This window comes from Schistocerca gregaria, chromosome 5, assembly GCF_023897955.1.
Source record: "Schistocerca gregaria isolate iqSchGreg1 chromosome 5, iqSchGreg1.2, whole genome shotgun sequence".
NCBI lineage: Eukaryota > Metazoa > Arthropoda > Insecta > Orthoptera > Acrididae > Schistocerca > Schistocerca gregaria.
Genome location: NC_064924.1, coordinates 171,049,666 through 171,076,279, shown reverse-complemented (window position 1 = coordinate 171,076,279; position 26,614 = coordinate 171,049,666). Strand labels below are relative to the sequence as shown.

General features: G+C 41.7%; 1 protein-coding gene across 1 annotated transcript in view; it reads left to right on the top strand.

Moving 5' to 3' along the window:
* Window positions 1-1,951: 1,951 nt before the first annotated feature.
* The window catches only part of LOC126272731 (cytochrome P450 6k1-like), an 80,987-nt gene continuing 56,324 nt past the window's right edge, over window positions 1,952-26,614 (top strand). Inside the window, exons 1-3 of the mRNA XM_049975788.1 lie at window positions 1,952-1,985; window positions 11,082-11,363; window positions 11,483-11,721. Coding sequence (XP_049831745.1) covers window positions 11,144-11,363; window positions 11,483-11,721 — 459 coding nt within the window. The 5' untranslated portion in view covers window positions 1,952-1,985; window positions 11,082-11,143. The remainder of the gene's footprint in view (window positions 1,986-11,081; window positions 11,364-11,482; window positions 11,722-26,614) is intronic.

Sequence of the window (26,614 nt, the reverse complement as noted above, 5' to 3'; positions counted from 1 at the left end):
TTGCTACCAACTCATGGTGTTACACATAAGACACTTTTTTTAAAAGCAAAGGCTAACAAATAAACTTTTCAGTTCCAACAATTAAATTATAAGCTTTAGTAATGCTAGAAAACGTTGAACAAGATTTTCCTCCACTGGCGGATTTCATGACACCAACAAAACATTGAAAACTAAAAAAAGCTAATAGAATTACTGAAACTGCCAAAAATAAAGGTTATTAAAGACCTACACTTGCTTTCTGAGGCCAGAAAATTCCAGAAGACTGGAAAATAGCCTTAACCTACTCCTTTAGACAAAAAGGGAAACGAATAAAATGGAAACAGCTATACAGGAGCGTCACTTCCTCCCGTCAGTTACAAAATTGAAAGAAACAACTTGGAAAATATTAGTGTCATTTCTGAAGCAGAAGATCCCGCGTAGTTAATGAGTGTAAATATCTTGCAGAAATCAGACAGACGAATGGACTGAAAGGTTTGCAGTAGATTTAAGACTTAGAAAAATGGCAAGAGCATACACATTAACTAAAAATATCTGCAGCAAGAACAACATCTGGATAAATGCAAAAATAAAACACTATACCACAGAGTAAGACCAAAATGTTTAGGGATGAATCCTTAACGGTTAATTACAAGTTAGGCAGAATTGAAAGACAGATTATTAGAGAAAAAATGGGTGCAATGAAGACTCCATAAAATTACTGATATATACCAGGTACACAGAAAAATCAGTAGTAATAGCAAAATGTAGTCAGCAACAATATGGGTGGGAGAAAGAAAAAGACAGCTCGAGGACAAGATGAAGGAGTGCTACGAGAACATGGAGTAGTGGAAAAAATAGGAAACATCAATGAAAGTGCAGACATTAAATTCGTGACGTGATTCCAGTCATTGAACACGAAGATAAAATAGCACCAGACAACAGTATGGACCGGACAACAATACGTTTTTAGGAGTAGCTGTTTTCTATCTCATTTTGTTATGTTTGTATATAACCTGACTAAGCACAGGCAGTATACAGCAGTTTAATAATCGTTTAGTGTTAAAACAATTAGTTTCTAGCTACTGCTTCTTTCCTCTAATATTTATGTTCGTGTTTCTCGTCTGCATTTCCCTCCAGTGGTGAGGTCCACAGAATACGGTGTAGCATGACTGTGTGCATTTGTAACTTGTGAAATTAAAAACAATACTGTAGTGTGGATTAGTTTCAAAACTGAGATGGACTGAGGCAGATGAACGTTCTTAACTTAATAAGGGAACTAGTAAAAGAAACAAGAAGAAAATACGCAGACAGTTAAGTCGGTCACCTGACATGTTTGATGCCTTTCACCACGAATTCCTCTCCTGTGCCAACCTCTCCATCTCTGAGTAGTACTTGCAACCTACGTCCTCAATTATTTGCTGGATGTGTTCCAGTCTTTGTTTTCCTTTACACTTTTTACCCTCTACAGCTCTCTCTAGTACCGTGGAAGTTATTCCGTAATGTCTTAACAGATGTCCTATCATCCTGTCGCTTCTTCTAGTCAGTGTGTACCATGTGTTCCTTCCCTCGCCGATTCTCCTTCCCAGTCCAGCTAATTTTCAACACTCTTCTGTAACACCATATCTCAGATGCTTGAATTCTTTTCTGTTCCGGTGTTCCCGCAGCCTATGTTTTACAACCAGACAATGCTGTTCTCCAAACGTAAATTCTCAGAAATTTCTTCTTCAGTTAAATTACTACCTCAAAAAATCTCAGGTAGCTATCGTGAGGAGCTGTCGAGAGTAAGCTGAATGGCCGGACGTTAATGTTCCAGTTATCACGTCGCTTAATCTTGGTTGCCAATGTTTATGTCGATTATCTCAGGTATCTTATCGGCACCCGTAAGCGCGGTTACATATTTCGCGAAATGTTTGCTGGTGCTCCTTATCAGATGCTCTTGCTCATAAAACAGGGGACGACAGCAACAGCGATCAGAGTAGTGGGCCTGTTCGCCATCGGCTGCAGAGGTAAGAGAATTTCCTCATACATTCGCTATGGTTGCTGACGTACCGTAAGGTCGCCGCATTCCTGATTTTGTAGTCACGAGGTGTCAGTAAATTGAACAGTACATAGCATAAACATGTCAACAATAACACGTTCTAAGTGCAAATGGAAAATATTGTGCCGCGAAGACGTTCACATGTCAACATTCTGTCATAGGTTACTGTTCTGAAACGAGATTCTATCAGGAATATTGTGCGCTGTACCTCTCAAATCTGTAAAGCGACAATTTTGATTAGTAAGGCAATTCCTATTTTTTTGTAACGATACGTTTCAGAGTTCGGAAAAGGTTGCGTACTGCTAGTATGCTAGATAAGACATAATCATGAACTTGTATTGCACTAACCTCTGTGAACGTAGCATTTCTGCAAAAAATCGATAAAATACGTTTAGAAATATACTTTGAAACGTCCCCGTAGAATAATTAATGAATTACTGTGTTGATTAACCTCTTACATTATTTGATTTTCAAACAGCTGAGCAGAACTGAAGTACTCAGACATTTCGATCTTCACTTATTCTGATCAACACTAAACTAACACACAATATTTTTAGCGCAACGCAATCTGACTTTTAATAATCCCTACAAAAGAATGTCCCTGACTAACCTTAACCTATATATCTTTCACAAATCACTTACCTCACAAAAATCTTCGTTACTCGAACTACTGCAATACAGCGAGCGCCACTACTCCCAGCTAAATAAAAGATTCAAACTACTGAAGGCACTAACTACTGATAGGCATAGTTAGCAAATGAAAGATTTTGATAGAGAACAAACAATGTATTTACCTTAATAGTGTTCAAAAGTCATAATATATATAGCAGTTCAAGGCATCCAGTCTTACAAATTTACTGTCTCTGATGGACACACGTCCAGATCATCCGCTCTCAAAACTTCGCCATTTCTCTCCCCACATCCACCACTGTTGGCAGCTTACCTCCAAATGCGCAACGCCACGTGCTCTTAACGACCAACTGCCAAACACTAAAATAGCAAATTCCAACAATGCCACCCAGCCACAGACTGCACACAGCACAGCCAGCGATTTTCATGTCGTTACCAATATAAGAACCTAAACAGCCTGCTTACAACTTAGACAATGCCATTGCTTTTCAGTGCAATTTACGTAACATAATCGTCGAGAAAGTATCTTTGGATGCACATAACACAGTACAATGTAAACGTCAGTCATAATGGAAATATAGGTCAATATATACCGTTTTCCTTCGACGGTATAGTAATCAGATAGAGTTGATTATGCTTCAACAGACATCCTCAATATATCACTACTATAAATTACTGATGTACTCTTTCCCTTAAAGGGGACAGCACAAAAAGAAAGCTGTACGTTTTACGACGTTCGAGGTGTAATTCAGATGGCTCTGACACTGCTTTGTTGCACAGGATGATATCGCCCAATAAAAATGGGAGGAGTTTCGAACGTACAAGAATTTACAACTTTATCTGTAACTAAATTATAGGCCGAGTGCAAACAGAAGAAACAGATATAATTTTCTTCTGCAATCTGACAACTGATTCTCAGATTCAACGTTTTATTCAGCATCATATGAATCAAAAATGGATAATTTCCCATGCTTCATATTATTTATTTTTCTTTCTACACGTATTGTCGAGTTAACGTTTTAAATATATTTACCAATTGAAGCGTAAAATTTCATACATGATCTGAAGGGAATTTAGAATCATTGCGTTGAATAATCTGTGGTGCACTTATTAAAAATTCGTGAAAATTTTTGATATTTATATGACGTACAAAATGTATACCACAAATACTGTAAAACATATTTCTCTAGACTATGGCTTACAGACGTCTCTGACAATAATAACTACTCTGTGCTGATCTCAACAATTTTCATTTCTTCTGAAATATTTAAGTGCTCCACTTACATTTATTACCTTCGCCATTGCCTAAAAGAGCTGGTTTTCTCTCAACTTATACAATGTCGTCAATGACGATAGCATTCCTAGCCAATTCAGCGTACGGCGTTTACGGTATGGTTAGCGTTTTGGCCATTTATTAGACAACCAGTAAGCCAAGTGGATGATGTAAATGATGAATCTCTATAGAGTTATTACAGGTATGGCCACGGGTAAGGTGAACTGAATACTGCCAGGTAATGAAATCGCTATAAACAACTGGCTCTTTCGAACGGCTCAGTAACTTGAACATTATTTCCTAAGTTAATGTTGACGTTCTTGTGATGAATACGTTTTCTTTTTAGATAATGGGTCGATTTCTAGGACAAAATAACATTTACAGATTAAACAGAAATCATTTTGTTTTGAATAATAACAACGAAAGCGCTTTCGATGAAACATACTAACTACTGACATATTGACTGTTAGCTTCTGTCGCAGGATGTTCGGCCGATGTTGTTTTATCGATTTTCCTTGTGTTCCACCAGCACGAATAGCTGGTGTTGTCGAAGTTTCACCCTCCATCACCTTGTAAAACGCCAGGAAAATCATTAAACAAATGTCAGCCGAAGAAATCGAATCAGAAACCAATAAGCAAAACATCAATAAATGGCTACAAAAACCCAAGCAATTTAATGCATAGTACGGCTTACAAAAGTAAGGCAGTTACAAGTGGAAACACAGATGTCCTGTTCTCATCAAATATCTTAGTGAGAAGTTGGGAAGTGTCATAATGGCTTCCTAGTGACACATTAGTGGAAGTACGAAAACTGTTACAATTTTTTTATTTTAAATCGTGAGCAGTTCCAATTGAAAGTCACCAATCATATGGAGTTACATTTACGCAAATCACCATGTGTTGAGTTAATGTCAATATTTTACTAAGGTACCTACAACTGGGAAAGAGCTCGGCGTCATTTTTTTATGTGCACCATCAGACAACGGAAATAATTTCAGTAGGAATGTATAAGAATTTGATGTTAATATATATTTTCATTAGTTGCTGATTTTACGTACGATTTGCATTCTAGAAGCAACGGCAGTCCATGTTTCCCAGATATAATTACTGTGTATACAGTCCACAGCACATTAATACAAAAATTTCTTTTTATAAATAGGTATCTGTAATGATCCAAAACTACTCAAAATCTAATCTATAGATTAGAACTAGGTGCAATGTTTTTCAGATGCATTGTATATAACTTTATATAGCTTTGTTATATTTTTAAAGTGCTTTCATATATTTTCCTTGCTACCAGCACACCTGATACGTAGATGCGATTCAGTTACTGTAAATTCTCTATCTGTGTTTACGATAATCACACACAATATGTACATTTCTGGACATGTCATGACATTAAGCTTCTGTCAAGAAGATACTGATGTCTGCTAAACCAGTACTAAGTAAGTTTCTGTAATATGCTTCTTATACTTCACATAAATGTGAACCCAAGGTATAAAGATTTATAATATCCCCAATTTTGTAAGCTTCTGAAGATGAAATATTAATTTGTAGAAACCGATAAATCATAATAAAAATATATTAGCTACTGACGACTGAATTCTATTCTGAAAAAATCTTCTACCTACTTAGAGACAAACGTTAAAAGAAGAAAAGGAGTAAATGAAAGGAATGTGATGTAGCGAAGGAGGAAAGCTAGTTTGAAATGAAGTATGAGATTCAGAAAAACTAGTTATTATCTGTTATTTTATTTATAACTTTAATTATCAGCAACTGTAGTAAATATTTTTCAGAACAAAATTCAGCCACTAGTTCCAAACATATTTTTATTATGCTTTGCCAGTATCGACAAATTAATTTGTCACTATCAGAAGCTTAAAAAATGAGGGATATTATAAATTTTAGGCCTTGGCTATACATTTATATGACGTGTAGAAAGTATCTTACAAAAATTTACTTGGTGTTAGTTAACAGATATCAATATCTTCTTCACAGAAACAAAATCCCATGATATATGCAGAAATGTACATAATGTACGTGATTATTTTAAACATATTTTAAAAATGTAACATCACTACATATTTACCACCAATAAAGCTACCGTGATGCTCTTGAAACGTAATGAGATACCTCCAACTGACAAGTTTCTCAAACCTGGAGTATATACAATACAATGTAATAAATGTCCGAGTTTTTATATAGCACCGACAGAGAAAGCATTTAAGACCAGCTTTCCTGAGCACTTGGTCAACAAAGACGGCGAGAATTCATATAAGTCAATTTTTGCAGGAATCTCAAAACAGAGAGACACTTCCTTCCTCCTATATCCTCGATTAACGTGGAAAATTTGAATACAGTTGAAAAAGGCTACAAAATGAACATTTCCAAATAATTTGAAATACATAAACATTCCCTTCCAAATTCATAAGATTCGTTGAATGATCAACTTGCATCAAAAAACAGACACTATTTTGATTGCATTAAATCTCTTAGAAATTGTGCAGAATATCCCATCCTTCTATAGATTAGAACTAGGTGCAATGTTTTTCAAATGCATTGTATATAACTTTATATAGCTTTGTTATATTTTTTAATGTGCTTTCATATATTTTCCTTGCTGCCAGCACACCAGATACGTAGATGCGATTCAGTTATTGTAAATTCTCTATCTGTGTTTACAATAACCATACACAATATGTACATTTCTGGACATGTCATGACATTAAGCTTCTGTGAAGAAGATACTGACGTCTGCTAAACCAATACTAAGTAAGTTTCTGTGAAAGTCTTTACATGGATTAGAAGAAGGTTTACATATGTTCCAGACGAATTTCACTTCATCCAGCTTGCAAACGAGTCCACCCAATTACTAATAATAGTTCCTTGCTAATAATGGTGAATAACTTCAGAGACAAAGCATGTTCCAATTGTAATGTCAGGAGAACGTGCAAACAAGGAAAGCTGTGCTGCATGTCGCTCTTTGAAGACTGGCTGAACTGTGTCGTTACACGCAGCCAGGCATCGGCTTGTGGAACTGTTTGAGTGGAATCAGTATCTTATAGCTTCTCGTGTAGCGATTGCTGTTCAGATAAGCCTCAATATCTAGGGGACTAGATTACTTCTTAAATGCCACGGTGCCTCGATTGCGATGGCAGCTAACAATGCAATGTGCAATTGGTTACCGCTGTACAGGACTCCTAAAAGACTGGGTTTTGACACTGAGCACTCCACCAATGAGTTCTACTTGCCCATTCCAGCTATAGCCATTTATGCTTGCTGGATAATGAAGGCAGACATGCGTTTCACAGCAGACGACCATCTATCGACATCCTCTGCAGTCCTCCACCACATAGCCAAATTTGTAGTCTGTAACAAACGTTAGGATGATTCAAACAAGAAGTCGAAAAAAACTAGCATGGTTCTGTGTCCACTCCTTTTTGCTTACTAAACTTTCCTATCCATTTGTTCCTCGCATTAATCACAGTTGTAACTACTCTACTGCCCATTAAAATCGTTACACCACGAGGATTACTTCTACAGACGCGAAATTTAACCGCCCAGGGACAAGATGCTGTGATGTGCAAATGATTAGCTTTTCAGAGAATTCACGCAAGGTTGGAGCCGGTGGCCACACCTACAACGTGCTGACACGAGGAAAGTTTCTAACCCATTTCTCATACACAAACAGCAGTTGATTGCGTTGCCTGGTGAAACGTTGTTGTGATGCCTCGTGTAAGGAGGAGAAATGCGTATCATCATGTTTCCTACTTTGATAAAGGTCGGATTGTAGCCTATCACGGTTACGGTTCATCGTATCGCGACATTGCTGCTCGCGTTGGTCGAGATCCAATGACTGTTAGCAGAACATGGAATCGCTGGATTCAGGAGGGTAGTACGGAACGCCGTGCTGGATCCCAACGGCCTCTTATCACTAGCAGTCGAGATGACAGGCATCTTATCCGCATAGCTGTAGCGAATCGTACAGCCACGTCTCGAACCCTCAGTGAACAGATGGGGACGTTTGCAAGACAACAATCATCCGCACGAATAGTTAGATGACGTTTGCAGCAGCATGGACTATCAGCTCGAAGACCATGGCTGCGGTTACCTTTGACGCTGCATCACAGACAGGAGAGCCTGCGGTGTTGTACTCAGCGACGAACCTTGGTGCACGAATGGCAAAACATCATTTTTTCGGATGAATCCAGGTTCTGTTTACAGCATCATGATGGTGGCATCCGTGTTTGGCGACATCGCGGTGAACGCACATTGGAATCCTGTATTCGTCATCGCCATACTGGCGTATCACCCGGCGTGTTTGCTATGGGGTGCCATTGGTTACACGTCTCGGTCACCTCTTGCTCGCATTAACGGCACTTTGAACAGTGGACGTTACATTTCAGGTGTGTTACGACCGGTGGCTCTACCCTTCATTCGATCCCTTCGAAACCCTACATTTCAAAAGGATAATGCACGACCGCATGCTACAGGTCCTGTACGGGCCTTTTTGGATACAGAAAATGTTCGACTGCTGCCCTGGCCAGCACATTCTCCAGATCTCTCAGCAACTGAAAACGTCTGGTCAGTGGTGGCCGAGCAACTGGCTCGTCACAATACGCCAGTCACTACTCTTGATGAACTGTGGTTTCGTGTTGAAGCTGAATGGGCAGCTGTACCTGTACACGCCATCCAAGCTCTGTTTGACTCAATGCCCAGGCGTTTCAAGGCCGTTATTACGGCCAGAGGTGGTTCTTCTGGGTACTGATTTCTCAGGATCTATGCACCCAAATTGCGTGAAAATGTAATCACATGTCAGTTCTAGTACAATATATTTGTCCAATGAATACCCGTTTATCATCTGCATTTCTTCTTGGTGTAGCAATTTAAATGACCATTGTTGTATATTATGTTACTTTCTGGGCACGTAGTAATACTACATTTTTTGGCCTCATAGTAGAGAACGTTACTGGAATTAGATGATCGCAGATTGTCTGCCTAATGCTACAGCAATGCTCTATACATCATCTGGATTGTATTTGGACGAAATATTACCTACTCGCGCAGAGCAGACCAATGTATCCCGTTGCGGAGGCGCGTTGCTTTGCGAAGTTCCACTCACCTCGTGTCGAATCTCTTCTCACACGCAGCCCTCCTCGAAGGTACTGAAATGCAGTTTTCAGCCGGAAAAATCTATACAAAAAAGAAACAGCTGTACACCTTGTAACCAAAAATGGCACTAAAAATTGTTTTGTCAGTGCAATTGATAGTTAAATGCGTAAAATTTCACTGCGTTACGGCAAGCTTGCATGCACGATTCACTACCAAGCCATAGTCTAAGCTATACCAAATCTGAGAAGTCCCCAAGCACTCATCACTCATAACGGTAGCCAGTTGATGGTAAATATGAATTATCTTTCACCGAAAGTTTACAAACCGATTGTCTCTTTCAGAATAGCTCACTGAAATGTTGTTACGATCAGTCTCACGTGACGATAAAAGTTCACGTTCGCGAGTAAACAACACACCAAGCTGAACTTACTTCAGATGACACCAGAAGTTCTGTATTTCACGCCGTGAAGTAAATCGAACTCTCTTCCACATTCTGCGGCGCTTTGCAAACATTTAGGTACTGAAATATCACAATATTAATAACTTCCATTCGGTCTGATCACTATGAGATCCTGGCCCCGTCTCCACTCACGTCTCTACGCAAAAGAAGTCTATAGTTCCCAAACATACGCGCGAATATATTAATTTCTTATTGGCAGAGAAGCATCACAGCCAGTGGGGAAACAGTACCAAACCTGCTCAACTTCGCGCATAGATACAGAACCAATCAAAATCTGTCATTGAATCAGAACAGTAAATTACCGTAAATAAATTTTGAAAACCATCAAACGAAAATTCATCTCCCTCTTAACAAAACTACTTTACCGAAATCATAATCTCATTCGTCCAGTACCATAAGCTGACGAAACTGTGTGTAACAAATTCCCCGGTACGAATGACAAACACACACGTCATTCTCGAACATTCCTTACGGGACCAGTAGTGAAAAACTTTATATAAAACATTATTTCACATTTACACCTTCATTCACTCTCATAATTAAGCACAATTATAGTAGTAATAAATAAACAATTATAAAATTAAACAAACAGAACAGCAAATAAAAGACATAGTGTTTCGACTGCAACTCAAACAGTGTCCGTGAGATAGTGACCTCTACCAGATGGTATAGAAACTATATATATTCGAGCAATCTGATGCCACCTCTCCTGGCGTGACTTGTACTGCATGCCTGTTCATAGATCTCCGATCTCAATAAGCACGGTGTAAGGGACTACACATCACGACCATACTTATCACTTAGAACCTTCAATTAATCTTTAGACACCCCACAAAGACCTCTGAACCCATTCCCATTTTATGAGATAATCACACACTGTCTACTGTAATGTACCACACCTGCTCCATCCCAAATAAGGCCCGAGCCCATCTTCTACCTGTTCAACTGATACCTTATGTGGTGGCCGAGGAGTTCTAGGCGCTTCAGTCCGGAACCACGCGACTGTTACGGTCGCAGGTTCGAATCCTGCCTCGGGCATGGGTTTGTGTGTTGTCCTTAGGTTAGTTAGGTTTAAGTTGTTCTAAGTTCTAGGGGACTGATGATCTCAGATGTTAAGTCCGGTAGTGCTCAGAGCCATTTGAACCATTTGATAACCTACCACTTAATAATTGCTACATCTCAACAACCAATTCCTTCTCCCATAGACATCCTACGCCATAATTGAGATTTGCAAATAACAAGTAAATAAAAAAAGTTAAGTTGTGGTACTGGCAGATAACCATTCACGTCGATAAACAACAAAAGCAACACTGAGGGAAGGAGTGTCTCTATCATCAGGAGTCCCCTGCTTTACTGTACAAAGTAGTCTTACCTGCACCCAGACGCATTATGTCATGATTAGGAATTTCAATCAGCCACTTTCCCTCTTTTGCCCTGTTATATTGTGGCAGACGAAATTTCTTCTTCCCCCGCGATTCCAAACGAGTCCGACAGCCCTTGTGTTAGGGGACCTACGTCACAGAAAATGACAACATCTAATTGTGTAGTCTATTACTTTCAGGTTCATTGTTTTGTTTCTGTTTTAACAGACTGGTTGGAGATTCTCGGCCACTAACAGATAAACCCAGTTGTGGATAAGCTCGGTCTCGCCATGGGCCTGTTTCTGGAATCGTGGCTGAGTGAATTCCTGGCCGTCGCTCTGGTGGTTGTGGCAGCGGTCTACGCACGGTATTCTTATTGCTACTCGTACTGGAGCAAGAAAGGTGTGCCTCAGGCACCAACCGTCATCCCATTCGGCAATGCAGGACGAGTGTTTCTTGGACTGACTCGTCTGGAATTCATGTTTCGAGACCTATATTTTCGTTTCAGAGGTATTGTGGAACTGTTCATCTCTCAGCTGCGTGTTTTTTATATTGTTTCTCCTTTCCCTGCAACCGTAACTTTCTACGGAACATACTTCCGCCCACTGTTAATGGCTCATACATTTCAGACCATAGGTACGTGGGGATATATTTGTTCACCGAACCAGGCCTGTTGCTGATCGATCGAGACCTTTTTCGGCTGGTGTTCGTCAAGGAGTTTGATGCATTCTCCCACAGGAATATTAACTTTGATGAGAAACAGCCACTGAATCATCACTTATTCAACTTGAACGGAGAGAGATGGAAGAGAATGCGAGCTAAAATGTCGCCTGCCTTTACAACAGGAAAGCTCAAAATGATGTGCCAGGTAAGTAAGAAAATTGTTCGTATTGTACAGGAATACTACTCACAACTCACTAACATTCCTGTAACTTCATTAACGTATTTAGTCTTAACATTGAAGTAAATATAACTACTTCTCGTATCGTCTCTAACGTAGTCAAAGAATGATTTTGTAAGCTATTTTATTTTTACTCTAAACTTCGAATTTGGGACAGGTTTCCATAAGTTCGAGCATATCACGTTTAAACGTCAGTAAGAGAGAATGTAACAACGATGTTTTAGTCCCCATGATCACAATACTTCGGGACGAAAGATCAATCGAAAGTCCTGTCTTTTCACCGATATTTATACAATTTTATAGCAATTGTCATAGTGTGTTTACTTTGCAACTGTAGAAACTTAATGCAGATGAATATGAAAAAGGATCCTGTAATGTTGGAATACTCCATTAGTAATGTAGCGCTTGACACAGTCACGTCGATTACATATTTGGGAGTAACATTGCAGAGCGATATGAGGTGGGACAAGCATGTAATGGCAGTTGTGGGGAAGGCGGATAGTCGTCTTCGGTTCATTGGTAGAATTTTGGGAAGATGTGGTTCATCTGTAAAGGAGACCGCTTATAAAACACTAATACGACCTATTCTTGAGTACTGCTCGAGCGTTTGGGATTCCTATCAGGTCGGATTGAGGGAGGATATAGAAGCAATTTAGAGGTGGGCTGCTAGATTTGTTACTGGTAGGTTTGATCATCACGCGAGTGTTACGGAAATGCTTCAGGAAATCGGGTGGCAGTCTCTAGAGGAAGGAGACGTTCTGAGGAAATTAGAGAACCAGCATTTGAGGCTGACTGCACTACAATTTTACTACCGCCAACTTACGTTTCGTGGAAAGACCACATAAGATAAGATAAGAGATATTAGGGCTCGTACTGAGGAATATAGGCAGTCGTTTTTCCCTCGTTCTGTTTGGGAGTGGAACAGGGAGAGAAGGTGCTAGTTGTGGTACGAGGTACCCTCCGCAGCGCATCGTATGGTGGATTGCGGAGTACGTATGTAGATGTAGATGTAGAAACTGCGTATTACCATGTATTAATAATGCGACAGATAAACATGAAACGGCGTCGTAGGAGGTCATCACTTTAAGTAGAGCCGCGGGTCGCTATAATTAAGGTGGAGACCAAGAGTCAAGTGGCCGCGCAAAGAAACCTGTTACGCTTGAAGCTCCCACGCAGATGGATTCTTGTACTAGTAAAATTAGATCCACCAACATTTTATGTCAATGGGAGTGTTGACACTGCATCTCAGTTTAATGGCGCAAGCTTCCGTCTAGTACTCAATCCTGTTTCTCCCTATACATGGAAGATAGCTGAACATCTGGGAGTCACACGATTTATATCGACTGACGGGAGGATTATATCGAAATGTTAAAAATTTTGTCGCTCGTCACAGAAACCACTTGTCAATGCGACGGCACCTATCACCAGTCCGCTTACGAATGCCCCCTTGGCTGTCAAGCATGCAGCAGGATGAATCCTCAGCAATATTATGTGGCCAGTCGAGGTGAAAACTAGTCAGTATTGCCGAGGCCCTGTTTCCCTCTATTTTAGCCCGACCTGACATCTGTGACACAAACTCGATCATCACATTCAGTCTGTGAATTATCAGTCATGTTGCAGCAGTAGCGAGAACCAGCAAGTGACCCTGTCGCCGGCCGGGATGGCCGAGCGGTTCTAGGTGATACAGTCTAGAACCGCTCTACCGCTACGGTCGCAGGTTCGAATCCTGCCTCGGGCAGGACTGATGACCTCAGATGTTCAGTCTCATAGTGTTCAGAGCTATTTGAACCATCTGAACTCATTTCCTTTAGTAGACATAACTGTGCCCCTGCGACTATGAGTAGCTTCAAATTCTTTCTTAATTCTACACAACACAACACTAACACGTGGTTCTATGTGACACAGACAATCACGCTTATTTAATGCGACAATGCCCGACTTCGCGACGTTATCCTCTGTTAGTTTCCCTGATTTTTCCCGTTTCTACTTGACGCTGGGACATGTACCATTTCTCTGTGCACGCTACGCACCTTCGTTGCAGTCCCTGTTGTAGGTCGTGTTCGCATGCACTTACAACACATTTTTTGCTCTCGTACATGCTTCAGAGTTGTCCTGCAGATCACATTATGGGTATTTTCAAGCATGCAATCCATCGGCCCCCCTGCAGTTTCCTTTAAATGTGCTGGGATCAATATCAGCCACTTGCATTAATCACGTTTCACATCACGCGTCTGTGAGATGTTTCTTATTACACTGATAACAAAAATTTGTTAACTCTTTGCCATCAATACTCGGGCTCTCCCTTCTGGCAGATTCCTTCGACTTTTACTGGCAATACGCCCTCGCATTCCACTCGTAAAACACTTGAGATCTTTTACACTTCTGGATGGTTTTACAGTCTCGGCGACAAGCTCATTTGTTAACGGGACTAGTCCCCTATTTTTCGTCGAGAAAAATGCACATTCTTCTTGTAGTGTAAGTTCTATTGCTTGCGCTAGTTCAGTCGCATCACTTCGGCTTCATACAATCGTTTGTACTTTACCATTCCTTACAAGGAACACTTAAGTGCGAGGTCGTAAGCTAGTAAGGCTTGTTTCCATGTGTTAACAATTACGACAAGAAAAATATTAACTGCTAATGACTCACATTGTGCATCAGGAGGGAGACAGAAACTGAATGTCCGGGAGGTGCCGAGATCGACCTTCTACAGGGTGCGTGTATTACACTTCACAAAATGAACGTCGTCGACATTCAAGAAACGTTCAGAACCAATCATTAACTTGCTCCATGTACACCGAATGAAAAATGGCGCGCCACAGTTATCAAAAAAGCTCGCAGCATCAAGATCGAAGGCGAAGTCTTTGGGAGTTATAAACCGTGCAGAACATTCAGCTATGTGCTCTTAAAAAATGCATATAGAATAATATTGGTATAATGGGATGATGAGAACTGATTGAACGTGATGGCATGCGACCGAATGCGAAACAACCACCTACTATATCTTCAATTAGCGCAATAGTATGTTTTATAGGCAGAAAGAACAAACATCAAGAGGTTGAATTAGTCCAGTGGTTTCAGGTGGTATGAACTGGGATCTCGCACAATTATCAATAGGGATAAAATGCTCTAAATGAGTATAGTTTTATACACAGACCAGGAATCAAGCAAAAGCAAGTTTTTTTGACCAGTTATTGGCCGAAAGCAGCGCTCATACCATGGTTATAATTCTCTTATGCCCGTTTTCCCACTCTTGCTTGCAGTGCCGCAAATACTCCCTACTGCCCTTGCAAGATCACGCGCATGAGAGAGAATCGTAGGAGGTAGAGCCCCTCCGACTTCTAGCAGCGCAATAAATAACTTCCACGTGGATTTACAATCCAGATTAACAGTCCACGTAACCGTGTCCAACTGCGTTAGGGCACTGATGTTAGTTCATCTTGATACAACTCTATTGGGACCCCTAACTTCCAGAGTTCCCTTCATACGCATTTCCTCTTCAAATCCCGTTTGGTCGGAGTTGAAAACAAATCCCTCACTGAACGATGGGATAAGTTCGTTTATCTCATGTACAAATTTTCGGGCCGATTCCACAGTTTGTTGTGGTTCGTCAGTTATTTACTGAACGATGGGATGAGTTTATCTCATGAACAAAATTTTCAGGTCGATTCCGCAGTTTGTGTGAATCGTCAAGTGGATTCTTTGTTTGAAATTTCGTTATCTTAAGTTTTCCAATTGTTTAGCACTGTTTGCAGATATGGAAGCATCCACTGCTTCCCTTGTTGTTGTTCTTGTCTTCAGTCCTGAGACTGGTTTGATTCAGCTCTCCATGGTACTCTATCCTCTGCAAGCTGCTTCATCTCCCAGTACATACCGCAGCCTACATCCTTCTGAATCTGCTTAGTGTATTCATCTCTTGGTCTCCCTCTATGATTTTTACCCTCCACGCTGCCCTCCAATGGTAAATTTGTGATCCCTTGATGCCTCAGAACATGTCCTACCAACCGGTCCCTTCTTCTTGTCAAGTTGTGCCACAAACTCGTCTTATACACAATCCTATTCAATACCTCCTCAATAGTTACGTGTTCTACCCATCTCATCTTCAGCATTCTTCTGTAGCACAACATTTCGAAAGCTTCTATTCTCTTCGTGTCGAAATTATTTATCGTCCATGTTTCACTTTCAGACATGGCTACACTCCATACAAATACTTTCAGAAACGGCTTCCTGACACTTAAATCAATACTCGATGTTAACAAATTTCTCTTCTTCAGAAACGCTTTCCTTGTCATTGTCAGTCTACATTTTATATCCTCTCTACTTTGACCATCATCAGTTATTTTGCTACCCAAATAGCAAAACTCCTTTACTACTTTAAGTGTCTCATTTCCTCATCTAATTCCCTCACCATTCATTATCTTCATTTTGCTTTTGTTGACGTTCATCTTATATCCTCCTTTCAAGACACTGTCCATTCCGTTCAACTGCTCTTCCAAGTCCTTTGCTGCCTCTGACAGAATTACAATGTCATCGGCGAACCTCAGGGTTTTTATTTCTTCTCCATGGATTTTAATACCTACTCTGATTTTTTTCTTTTGTTTCCTTCACCGCTTGCTCAATATACAGATTGAATAACATCGGGGAGAGGCTACAACCCTGCCTCAGTCCCTTCCCAACCACTGCTTTCCTTTCATGCCCCTCGACTCTTACAACTGCCATCTGGTTTCTGTACAAATTGCAAATAGCCTTTCGCTCCCTGTATTTTACCCCTGCCACCTTTAGAATTTTGAAAGAGAGTATTCCAGTCAACATTGGCAAAAGCTTTCTCTAAGTCTACAAATGCGAGAAACGTAGGTTTGCCTTTCCTTAATCTTTCTTCTGAGATAAGTCGTAAGGTCAGTATTGCCTCACGTGTTCCAACATTTCTTCCCTTGAAATCACTGTCATTTATGCCGCGCACTTTGATGTGCATAACGTTGTATGTCACTGTGATGCACGTCCGGTAAATTGTATCGAGCATCTTTGAGACGCGGAAACACCAATTTTAATGACAAATCCGCTTTTCCCTCCATTGAATATCTCTAGTTTTTCTTATACACAACACGTTGCTGAGGACTAATTCGGAATCCGTTTGCGAGTTTTTTGGGCTATTGCAGAGAGACAATGCGACACCACACACGTGCAGAACTGCTACAAAATGGCTCAAGGAACACTCTTCTGAGTTGAAATACTTCCACTGGCCACCAGACTCCACAAACATGAACATTGTTGGGAGTATCTGGGATTCTTTGCAGCGTGCTGTTCAGAAGAGCCCTTCACCCCTTGAGCTCTTATGGATTTAGGGACAGTTCTGCAGGATTGATTGTGTCAATTCCCTCCATCACTACTTCAGACATTAGCCTTGTTGGGCCACTTCTGCGTGCTCGCGAAGGCTCTACACAGTATTAGACATTTGTACCAGTTCATTTGGCTTTTCAGTGTATATTGCGCGGCATTTGAAGTTGTGGGTGAAAGATCCAGATTGGCTAACTTCAATGCCGCGCATCTTCTTCCATGGGCGTAATTATGCCTAGTACCGCTCCTTCGATAACAACTGTCCTTCACTACGTTTTGACCGGAGACGGGACTTGTGGCACCCTGTCCGACAAGGATGGTGAACTACATGACTTGACACATGCTTCAATACAACTTTCACTTGTTAAGCACGTTATCGTCATCACTGTACATGGTCCGCACCGTCGAGCGAATACGACACCAGACATTCCACTGACTCATCTCGCGGAAACGCTAATATTTCATCTGCCACTTCTTTCTGACTACCTGTAATTCCTTGGGTCTGTTTCTGACGAAATGTCAAATTAGGCAACTGTTGTAGATATAAAGCAATGTTTGCTTTGTTTATTATTGCCATTGCTCTGCTTTCTACACTCCTGGAAATTGAAATAAGAACACCGTGAATTCATTGTCCCAGGAAGGGGAAACTTTATTGACACATTCCTGGGGTCAGATACACCACATGATTACACTGACAGAACCACATGCACATAGATACAGGCAACAGAGCATGCACAATGTCGGCACTAGTACAGTGTATATCCACCTTTCGCAGCAATGCAGGCTGCTATTCTCCCATGGAGACGATCGTAGAGATGCTGGATGTAGTCCTGTGGAACGGCTTGCCATGCCATTTCCACCTGGCGCCTCAGTTGGACCAGCGTTCGTGCTGGACGTGCAGACCGCGTGAGACGACGCTTCATCCAGTCCCGAACATGCTCAATGGGGGACAGATCCGGAGATCTTGCTGGCCAGGGTAGTTGACTTACACCTTCTAGAGCACGTTGGGTGGCACGGGATACATGCGGATGTGCATTGTCCTGTTGGAACGGCAAGTTCCCTTGCTGGTCTAGGAATGGTAGAACGATGGGTTCGATGACGGTTTGGATGTACCGTGCACTATTCAGTGTCCCCTCGACGATCACCAGAGGTGTACGGCCAGTGTAGGAGATCGCTCCCCACACCATGATGCCGGGTGTTGGCCCTGTGTGCCTCGGTCGTATGCAGTCCTGATTGTGGCGCTCACCTGCACGGCGCCAAACACGCATACGACCATCATTGGCACCAAGGCAGAAGCGACTCTCATCGCTGAAGACGACACGTCTCCATTCGTCCCTCCATTCACGCCTGTCGCGACACCACTGGAGGCGGGCTGCACGATGTTGGGGCGTGAGCGGAAGACGGCATAACGGTGTGCGGGACCGTAGCCCACCTTCATGGAGACGGTTGCGAATGGTCCTCGCCGATACCCCAGGAGCAACAGTGTCCCTAATTTGCTGGGAAGTGGCGGTGCGGTCCCCTACGGCACTGCGTAGGATCCTACGGTCTTGGCGTGCATCCGTGAGTCGTTGCGGTCCGGTCCCAGGTCGACGGGCACGTGCACCTTCCGCCGACCACTGGCGACAACATCGATGTACTGTGGAGACCTCACGCCCCACGTGTTGAGCAATTCGGCGGTACGTCCACCCGGCCTCCCTCATGCCCACTGTACGCCCTCGCTCAAACTCCCTCAACTGCACATACGGTTGACGTCCACGCTGTCGCGGCATGCTACCAGTGTTAAAGACTGCGATGGAGCTCCGTATGCCACGGCAAACTGGCTGACACTGACGGCGGCGGTGCACAAATGCTGCGCAGCCAGCGCCATTCGACGGCCAACACCGCGGTTCCTGGTGTGTCCGCTGTGCCGTGCGTGTGATCATTGCTTGTACAGCCCTCTCGCAGTGTCCGGAGCAAGTATGGTGGGTCTGACACACCGGTGTCAATGTGTTCTTTTTTCCATTTCCAGGAGTGTATCTACTCCACTACCTCTGTAGCACTGTTGTGAGTTACACGGCGATTAAGCAGTACAAACATGCACTGCAGCCTCATGCTGTTCTCACTACAGTAGAGTCTCGATAGTTCGATGCGAACCCGACCGGAACCACTTCGAACTATCGAAAACTCGGACTATCGAAATTTAAATGGGAAAAAGAAATATTATGATATTGTAAGTAATACAGGTCAAAAGTATTTACACGCGCATTTGCATCGGCAGAATAACAATAATTATTTATTTAGATAAGTAATAGTGAAGTGTCGTTTGTTTGTCGAAGCTGCAACGTTTCCTCCCGGCAATGTCACGCCACCGTCTCAGGAGCAGTAGGTCAGTTAGTGTCGCCTCAAGCTGTTGTTCCACGTAGCATATGGCGGCCTCGAGAGCGGCGTAGCCATCGGTGTGACTCATCATCGGTGCAGCCTCTGCCTCGTCATCCTCGTCACTCTCACACTGCGATGGAATGTTAACCGTGTCAATTATAGAAGAGTCTGTCGCTTGCAACTGTTCGTCCGAATTTAACCACTTACCTACTTCCACCTCTTCCGCCTCTTCACACTCTGGCAATCTTCTGATTAAATTACACAATGGTTGATCGTCCTGATCTGCTAAATCTTCAGTTTCTGTGTCTGGCGTACTGTAGAATTTTCCTCCATGACTTAGTGATTGTGTCTTACTTTATTTCGCTCCAAGATTCGCTAATCCAATACACGACGTCCTTCAAAGTCACTTTCTTCAAAGCTCTTACAATGCTTACGTCGTCTTCGGAATGCAGGATTGACTGTAGCAATCGCCGTCGATACTTTTTTTAAGTATTCCAGAACGCCCTAATCCATGGACTGAATGAGACAGGTAACGTCGGTCGAGGCTCGGATTATTGGAAACTCGAACTATCGAGACTCGAAATATCGAGACTGCACTGTATATGATACCTCCAGTCCCGTCGTCTGTTGCCATTAGCAACCAACTTTGTTGTTGTTTGGTGGGAAATCGAATGCGTAAGCATCATTGGCCTTTCCGATCTTGCACTCAAGGCGTTCCTTGTTAACCTTTCTATGAAACAAGCTCTACGTAGGGAGACACTAACTGACTCAGCTGCCCCTTTCAAACTTCCCTTCCAAAACTTCGCAACGACGACTTCTCTGAAATCTCTTTGTATTTCATCAACTCTGTTTGCCCATATTTTAAACTGTTCTCGTTGCGCTTGCGTGTCTTCGAAAAACTTATATGTGTAATAATCAGGACCTTCTTAACCCATTATAGCTCGAGGTTTTTCTCTGTTTTATTTTGGATAAACATTTAAAATGAACTTAAAATAAATTGTTTGAGATTTATTTACTGTAATTTATGATTTTTCACCATTGATTTTGGCAAAAAACCAGGAATGAGAGGGGTCCCGGAAGTTAAAACAAAAAGAAACGTAATTTTTTGAATATGATTGATTTATTTAGCAAAAAAAAGCTTTAGTACAAATTTTGATTGCAACATTCAAATAACAGTTAATTCTTAAAATGGTAATCTTTCAAACAATGCTCATGGAGAGTTATTTTACATTTTTCACATGCCTCTCTGGTATTTTTTATTTTTAATTTAATTTAATTTTTTTTTTTTTTTTTTTTTTTTTTTTTTTTTTTTTTTTTTTGCAGTGATCACATCTTCCTTGCTTGATTGCATTTGAAATCGAGTGACCAACGCTGTAAAAGCGTGCTCTGTCTATAGTCCTCTTTAGTAATTCTTTTGATGTCTTTGGTCTTCCTCTTGACATTGGTGGTCTGCCATGTTTCTGCACATATGTTTGTACGATGTTCCTTCTTAATGAGAAGCTGTCAAGATTCTGATTATTCTCATTTGTACTGTAAAGTTGTCACGCGTTTTCCATTGACACATCAATACAGAAAATAAATATTGGCTACCACCATTTCTTTGATCGTACAGACGTCCGATAATACGAAATATTTTCATCCATCCTGTCTACACCGCCCATGAAACGATTATATGCTTGGACTATGTTAGACTGTTGAACTACTTACTTTTTTTAAAATTTTTTTCCCAGCCTAGGACCATCTACAGGGGTCTCTAATGGAGTGAATATGGACGCAAGTTGATAAGACGTGAACTGGTCGGTTGTCATTCCAAACAGCTAACACTGGTCCAGAATGTTTTTCTCTTCTGTAGTCGAAGCTACCGCAAGGGGACTTCGCTATTTCTTTTGGAACATCTACAGGGCACTTAGAAACTGACTAAACCATAGGTTGTACAGAGTTTCAGGGAGAGCATAAGGGAACAACTGACAGGAATGGCGGAAAGAAACACAGTAGAAGAAGAATGGGTAGCTCTGAGGGATGAAGTAGTCAAGGCAGCAGAGGATCAAGTAGGTAAAAAGACGAGGGATAGTAGAAATCCTTGGGTAACAGAAGAAATATTGAATTTAATTGAAGGAGAAAATACAAAAATGCAACAAGTGAAGCAGGCAAAAAGGAATACAAACGTTTCAAAAACGAGATCGACAGGAAGTGCAAAATGGCTAAGCAGGGATGGCTAGAATACAAATGTAAGGATGTAGAGGCTTATCTCACGAGGGTTATGATGGATACTGCTTACAGGGAAATTAAAGAGACCTTTGGAGAAAAGAGAGCCACTTGTATGAATATCAAGAGCTGAGATGGAAACTCAGTTCTAAGCAAAGAAGGCAAAGCAGAAAGGTGGAAGGACTGTATAGAGGTCTACACAAGGGCAATGTACTTGTGGACAATATTATGGAAATGGAAGAGTATGTAGATGAAGATGAAATGTGAGATACGATACTGCGGGATGAGCTTGACAGAGCACTGAAAGCCCTGAGTCGAAACAAGACCCCCGGAGTAGACAACATCCCATTGGACCCAACGAAGGCCTTGGGAGAGCCAGTCCTGACAAAACTTTACAATCTGGTGAGCAAGATGTATCAGACAGACGAAATACCCTCAGACTTCAAGACGAATATAATAATCCCAATCCCAAAGAAAGCAGGTGTTGATAGCTGTGAAAATTACCGAACTATCAGTTTAATAAGTCACAGCTGCAAAATACTAACTCGAATTCCTTACAGACGAATGGAAAAACTGATAGAAGCAGACCTCGGGGAAGATCAGTTTGGATTCCGTATAAATGTTGGAACATGTGAGGCAATACTGACCTTACGACTTATCTTAGAAGAAAGATTAAGGAAAGGCAAACTTACTTTCCTAGCATTTGCAGACTTAGAGAAGGCTTTTGACAATGTTGACTGGAATACTCTGTTTCAAATTCTAAAGGTGTCAGGGGTAAAATACAGGGAGCGAAAGGCTATTTACAATTTGTACAGAAACCAGATGGCAGTTATAAGACTCGAGGGGCATGAAAGGGAAGCAGCGGTTGGAAAGGCAGTGAGACAGTGTTGTAGCCTCTCCCCAATGTTAATCAATCTGTATATTGAGCAAGCAGTAAAGGAAACAAAAGAAAAATTCGGAGTAGGTATCAAAATCCATGGAGAAGAAATGAAAACTTTAAGGTTCGCCGATGACATTGTAATTCTGTCAGAGACAGCTACGGATTTGGAAGAGCAGTTGAACGGAATGGACAGTGTCTTGAAAGGAGGATATGAGATGAACATCAACAATGGCAAAACGAGGGTAATGGAATGGAGTTGAATTAAGTCGGGTGATGGTGAGGGAATTAGATTAGGAAATGAGACACTTAAAGTGGTAAAGCAGTTTTGCTATTTGGGGACCAAATAAATGATGATTGTCGAAGTAGAGAGGATATAAAATGTAGACTGGCAATGGCAAGGAAAGCGTTTCTGAAGAAGAGAAATTTGTTGCTATTTGGAGACCAAATAAATGATGATTGTCGAAGTAGAGAGGATATAAAATGTAGACTGGCAATGGCAAGGAAAGCATGGAAGTGACACATGGACGATAAGTAGTTTGGACAAGAAAAGAATAGAAGCTTTCGAAATGTGGCGCTGCAGAAGAATGCTGATGATTAGATGGGTAGATCTCATAACTAATGAGGAGGTATTGAATAGAATTGTGGAAAAGGGGGTTTTGTGGCACAACTTGACAAGAAGAAGGGACCGGTTGCTAGGATATGTTCTGAGGCATCAAGGGATCACAAATTTAGCATTGGAGGGCAGCGTGGAGGGTAAAGATTGTAGAGGGAGACCAAGAGATGAATACACTAAGAATATTCAGAAAGGTGTAGGTTGCAGTACGTACTGGGAGATGAAGCAGCTTGCACAGGATAGAGTAGCATGGCGTGCTGCAACAAACCAGTCTCAGGACTGAAGACCACAACAATAACAATAGTCAAGTGCTTTCACAGAGACAGTTACTTTTTATCGGCGTTCTGTCTGCTTAGTGAAACCCTCGTATATACCTAAGACCAGCAGAGCCCTTCCAGGAGACTTCTTCCCAGCGACTCTACATGATCAATCTGGCTGCGTCCGTCCGTGGCTGCTTCTCGCTTCGAACCCGTACTTCCTACTGCTTCACCACACACTTTTCTCTGTTACTGAACGCGCAGCTCTCGAGTTTTATGCCGATTTCCCCTTCAGCCTGGCCAGTACCTGGCATGAGATAGTGCAGAGAGCTTCACAAAGCGTTATTGGCTGTTCTGATGTGTTACTCCTCAGATATTTTGTATTGACTGAGTGGAGGGGGACTGGAAACCGTTACCTATAAGATATCGATGTACATCCGCAGCCTTTTATTGACCTATCATGATGTAGCGCGTTCCCCACCAGAAGCCGTCTGTCTTTCTCTCTCCCAGCTTCTCCTTTCTATCAATTCTTGCCCATTATCTAACCCTTTTCTTAATAAATTCTGTCGCTTAACATATCTCTGTATCAGTTAAGGCACTTGCTGCATCAATTCTCTCTTCTATTTCAAGAGGCTTCTCTTGTTGCGCCCTTGTGCCCCTGTGGCGGCATAACATTTCACAGACCCCTTGTCTTATCTGTGGTTGTTTCTACTGCACTCACTCTCTGGAAGTTCGGCCGCCTAGAGCCAGTATTTACTGCATTCGACGCCACTTTGGGCGACTTCCGCGTCGCAGATGGGGATCAAATGATGATGAGGACAACACAACATCCAGTCCCTGAGCGGAGAAAATCTCCTGCCCCAGCCGGGAATTGAACCCTGGCCCCTTGGCGTGGCATTCCGCCGCGCTGACAACTTTACCCCCCCCCCCCCCCCTCCCGCCCTTTGTTGATCGTTGGGTTTGGTCGTTGCGGACGTCACATGACATCCGTTAAAGTTCGTTTGTTGATCCTTCCACTCAGTTTTTTTTTATTACAGAGGCTAAACACCTCTCTGACCGACCACGCTGAGGTACCGTGCCGGCGCCACTCAGCTAACGGGGGCGGACACTCACTCTCTGTCTTTAATCAACATCAGTATTCTTTCTAACACTTGTCGTTTCGCTATGGACACGACACCCGCGTTTACATATCTTGATACTGGCATACTTGTCACACCCATTCTGTCCCATCCACCTTGTAACCTCCCTACAGTAATATAATATGAATAATATTCACATTTAGTGTAATCTCCGAACAGTAAAAGTTCCGAAACCTCCCAACAGTAAAGAATATAAGTATATAATTCACATTCAGCGTAACTTTCCAACAGATACGCTCCGAAACCTCTCAACAGTAAAATTTCACAAACTACCAATAACACAACGTGACTAACTTCTGAATAAAATTATCGCTCACTTATAACCTTTCAATAATGACTGTGAGTTTAAACAGGTGAATTTTGGACGTCAGCAGCGCTGCGTTATGGCCCTGAAAGATCATTCTGAATAAACTGAAAATTCTTACCTCAATAAGGTCGCCGGATAACGCGTATATATCACCTCCTATAAGAAATTTTTCTGGCACAGCCCTGTACAATGCTGGCCAATAGATTTGTCATGTATAAAAAGAAACAACTAATTTTCCTTTACAATAATCGGGTTGACGATGGATTGGAGAAATTACTAGGTTCTTTAAATTGAGATGAATGATTATCAAAAGTTAATTAGGCAAAAAGGAATACAAACGTCTCAAAAATGACATCTACAGGAAGAGCAAAATGGCTAAGCAGGGATGGCTAGAGGACAAATGTAAGGATGTAGAGGCTTATCTCACTAGGGGTAAGATAGATACTGCCTAGAGGAAAATTAAAGAGAACTTTGGAGAAAAGAGGACCACTTGTATGAATATTAAGAGCTCAGATGGAAACCCAGTCCTAACCAAAGAAGGGAAAGCAGAAAGGTGGAAGGAGTATATAGAGGGTCTATACAAGGGCGATGTACTTAAGGACAATATTATGGAAATGGAAGAGGATGTAGATGAAGATGAAATGGGAGATACGATACTGCGTGAAGAGTTTGACAGAGCACTGAAAGGCCTGAGTCGGAACAAGGCCCCAGGAGCAGACAACATTCCATTAGAACTACTGACGGCCTTGGGAGAGCCAGTCATGACAAAACTCTACCAGCTGGTGAGCAAGATGTATGAGACAGGCGAAATAACCTCAGACTTCAAGGAGAATATAATAATTCCAATCCCAAAGAAAGCAGGTGCTGACAGATGTGAAAATTACCGAACTATCAGTTTAATAAGTCACAGCTGCAAAATACTAACGCTAGTTCTTTACAGACGAATGGAAAAACTAGTAGAAGCCGACCTCGGGGGAGATCAGTTTGGATTCCGTAGAAATGTTGGAACGCGTGAGGCAATACTGACCCTACGACTTATCTTAGAAGCTAGATTAAGGAAGGGCAAACCTACGTTTCTAGCATTTGTAGACTTAGAGAAAGCTTTTGCCAATGTTGACTGGAATACTCTCTTTCATATTCTGAAGGTGGCAGGGGTAAAATACAGGGAGCGAAAGGCTATTTACAATTTGTACAGAAACCAAATAGCAGTTATAAGAGTCGAGGGACATGGAAGGGAAACAGTGGCTGGGAAGGGAGTAAGACAAGGCTGTAGTCCATCCCCGATGTTATTCAATCTGTATATCGAGCAAGCAGTGAAGGAAACAAAAGAAAAATTCAAGTGGAATTTCAAAATGCATGGAGAAGAAATAAAAACTTTGAGGTTCGCCGATGACATCGTAATTCTGTCAGAGGCAGCAAAGGACTTGGAAGAGCAGTTGAACGGAATGGATAGTGTCTTGAAAGGAGGATATAAGAGGACCATCAACAAAAGCAAAACGAGGATAATGGAATGTAGTCGAATTATGTCGGGTGATGGTGAGGGAATTAGATTAGGAAATGAGACTCTTAAAGTAGTAAAGGAGTTTTGCTATTTGGGGAGCAAGATAACTGATGATGGGCGAAGTAGAGAGGATATAAAATGTAGACTAGCAATGGCAAGGGAAGCGTTTCTGAAGAAGAGAAATTTGTTAACATCGAGTAGATCACATAACTAATGAGGAAGTATTGAATAGGATTGGGGAGAAGAGAAGTTTGTGGCACAACTTGACC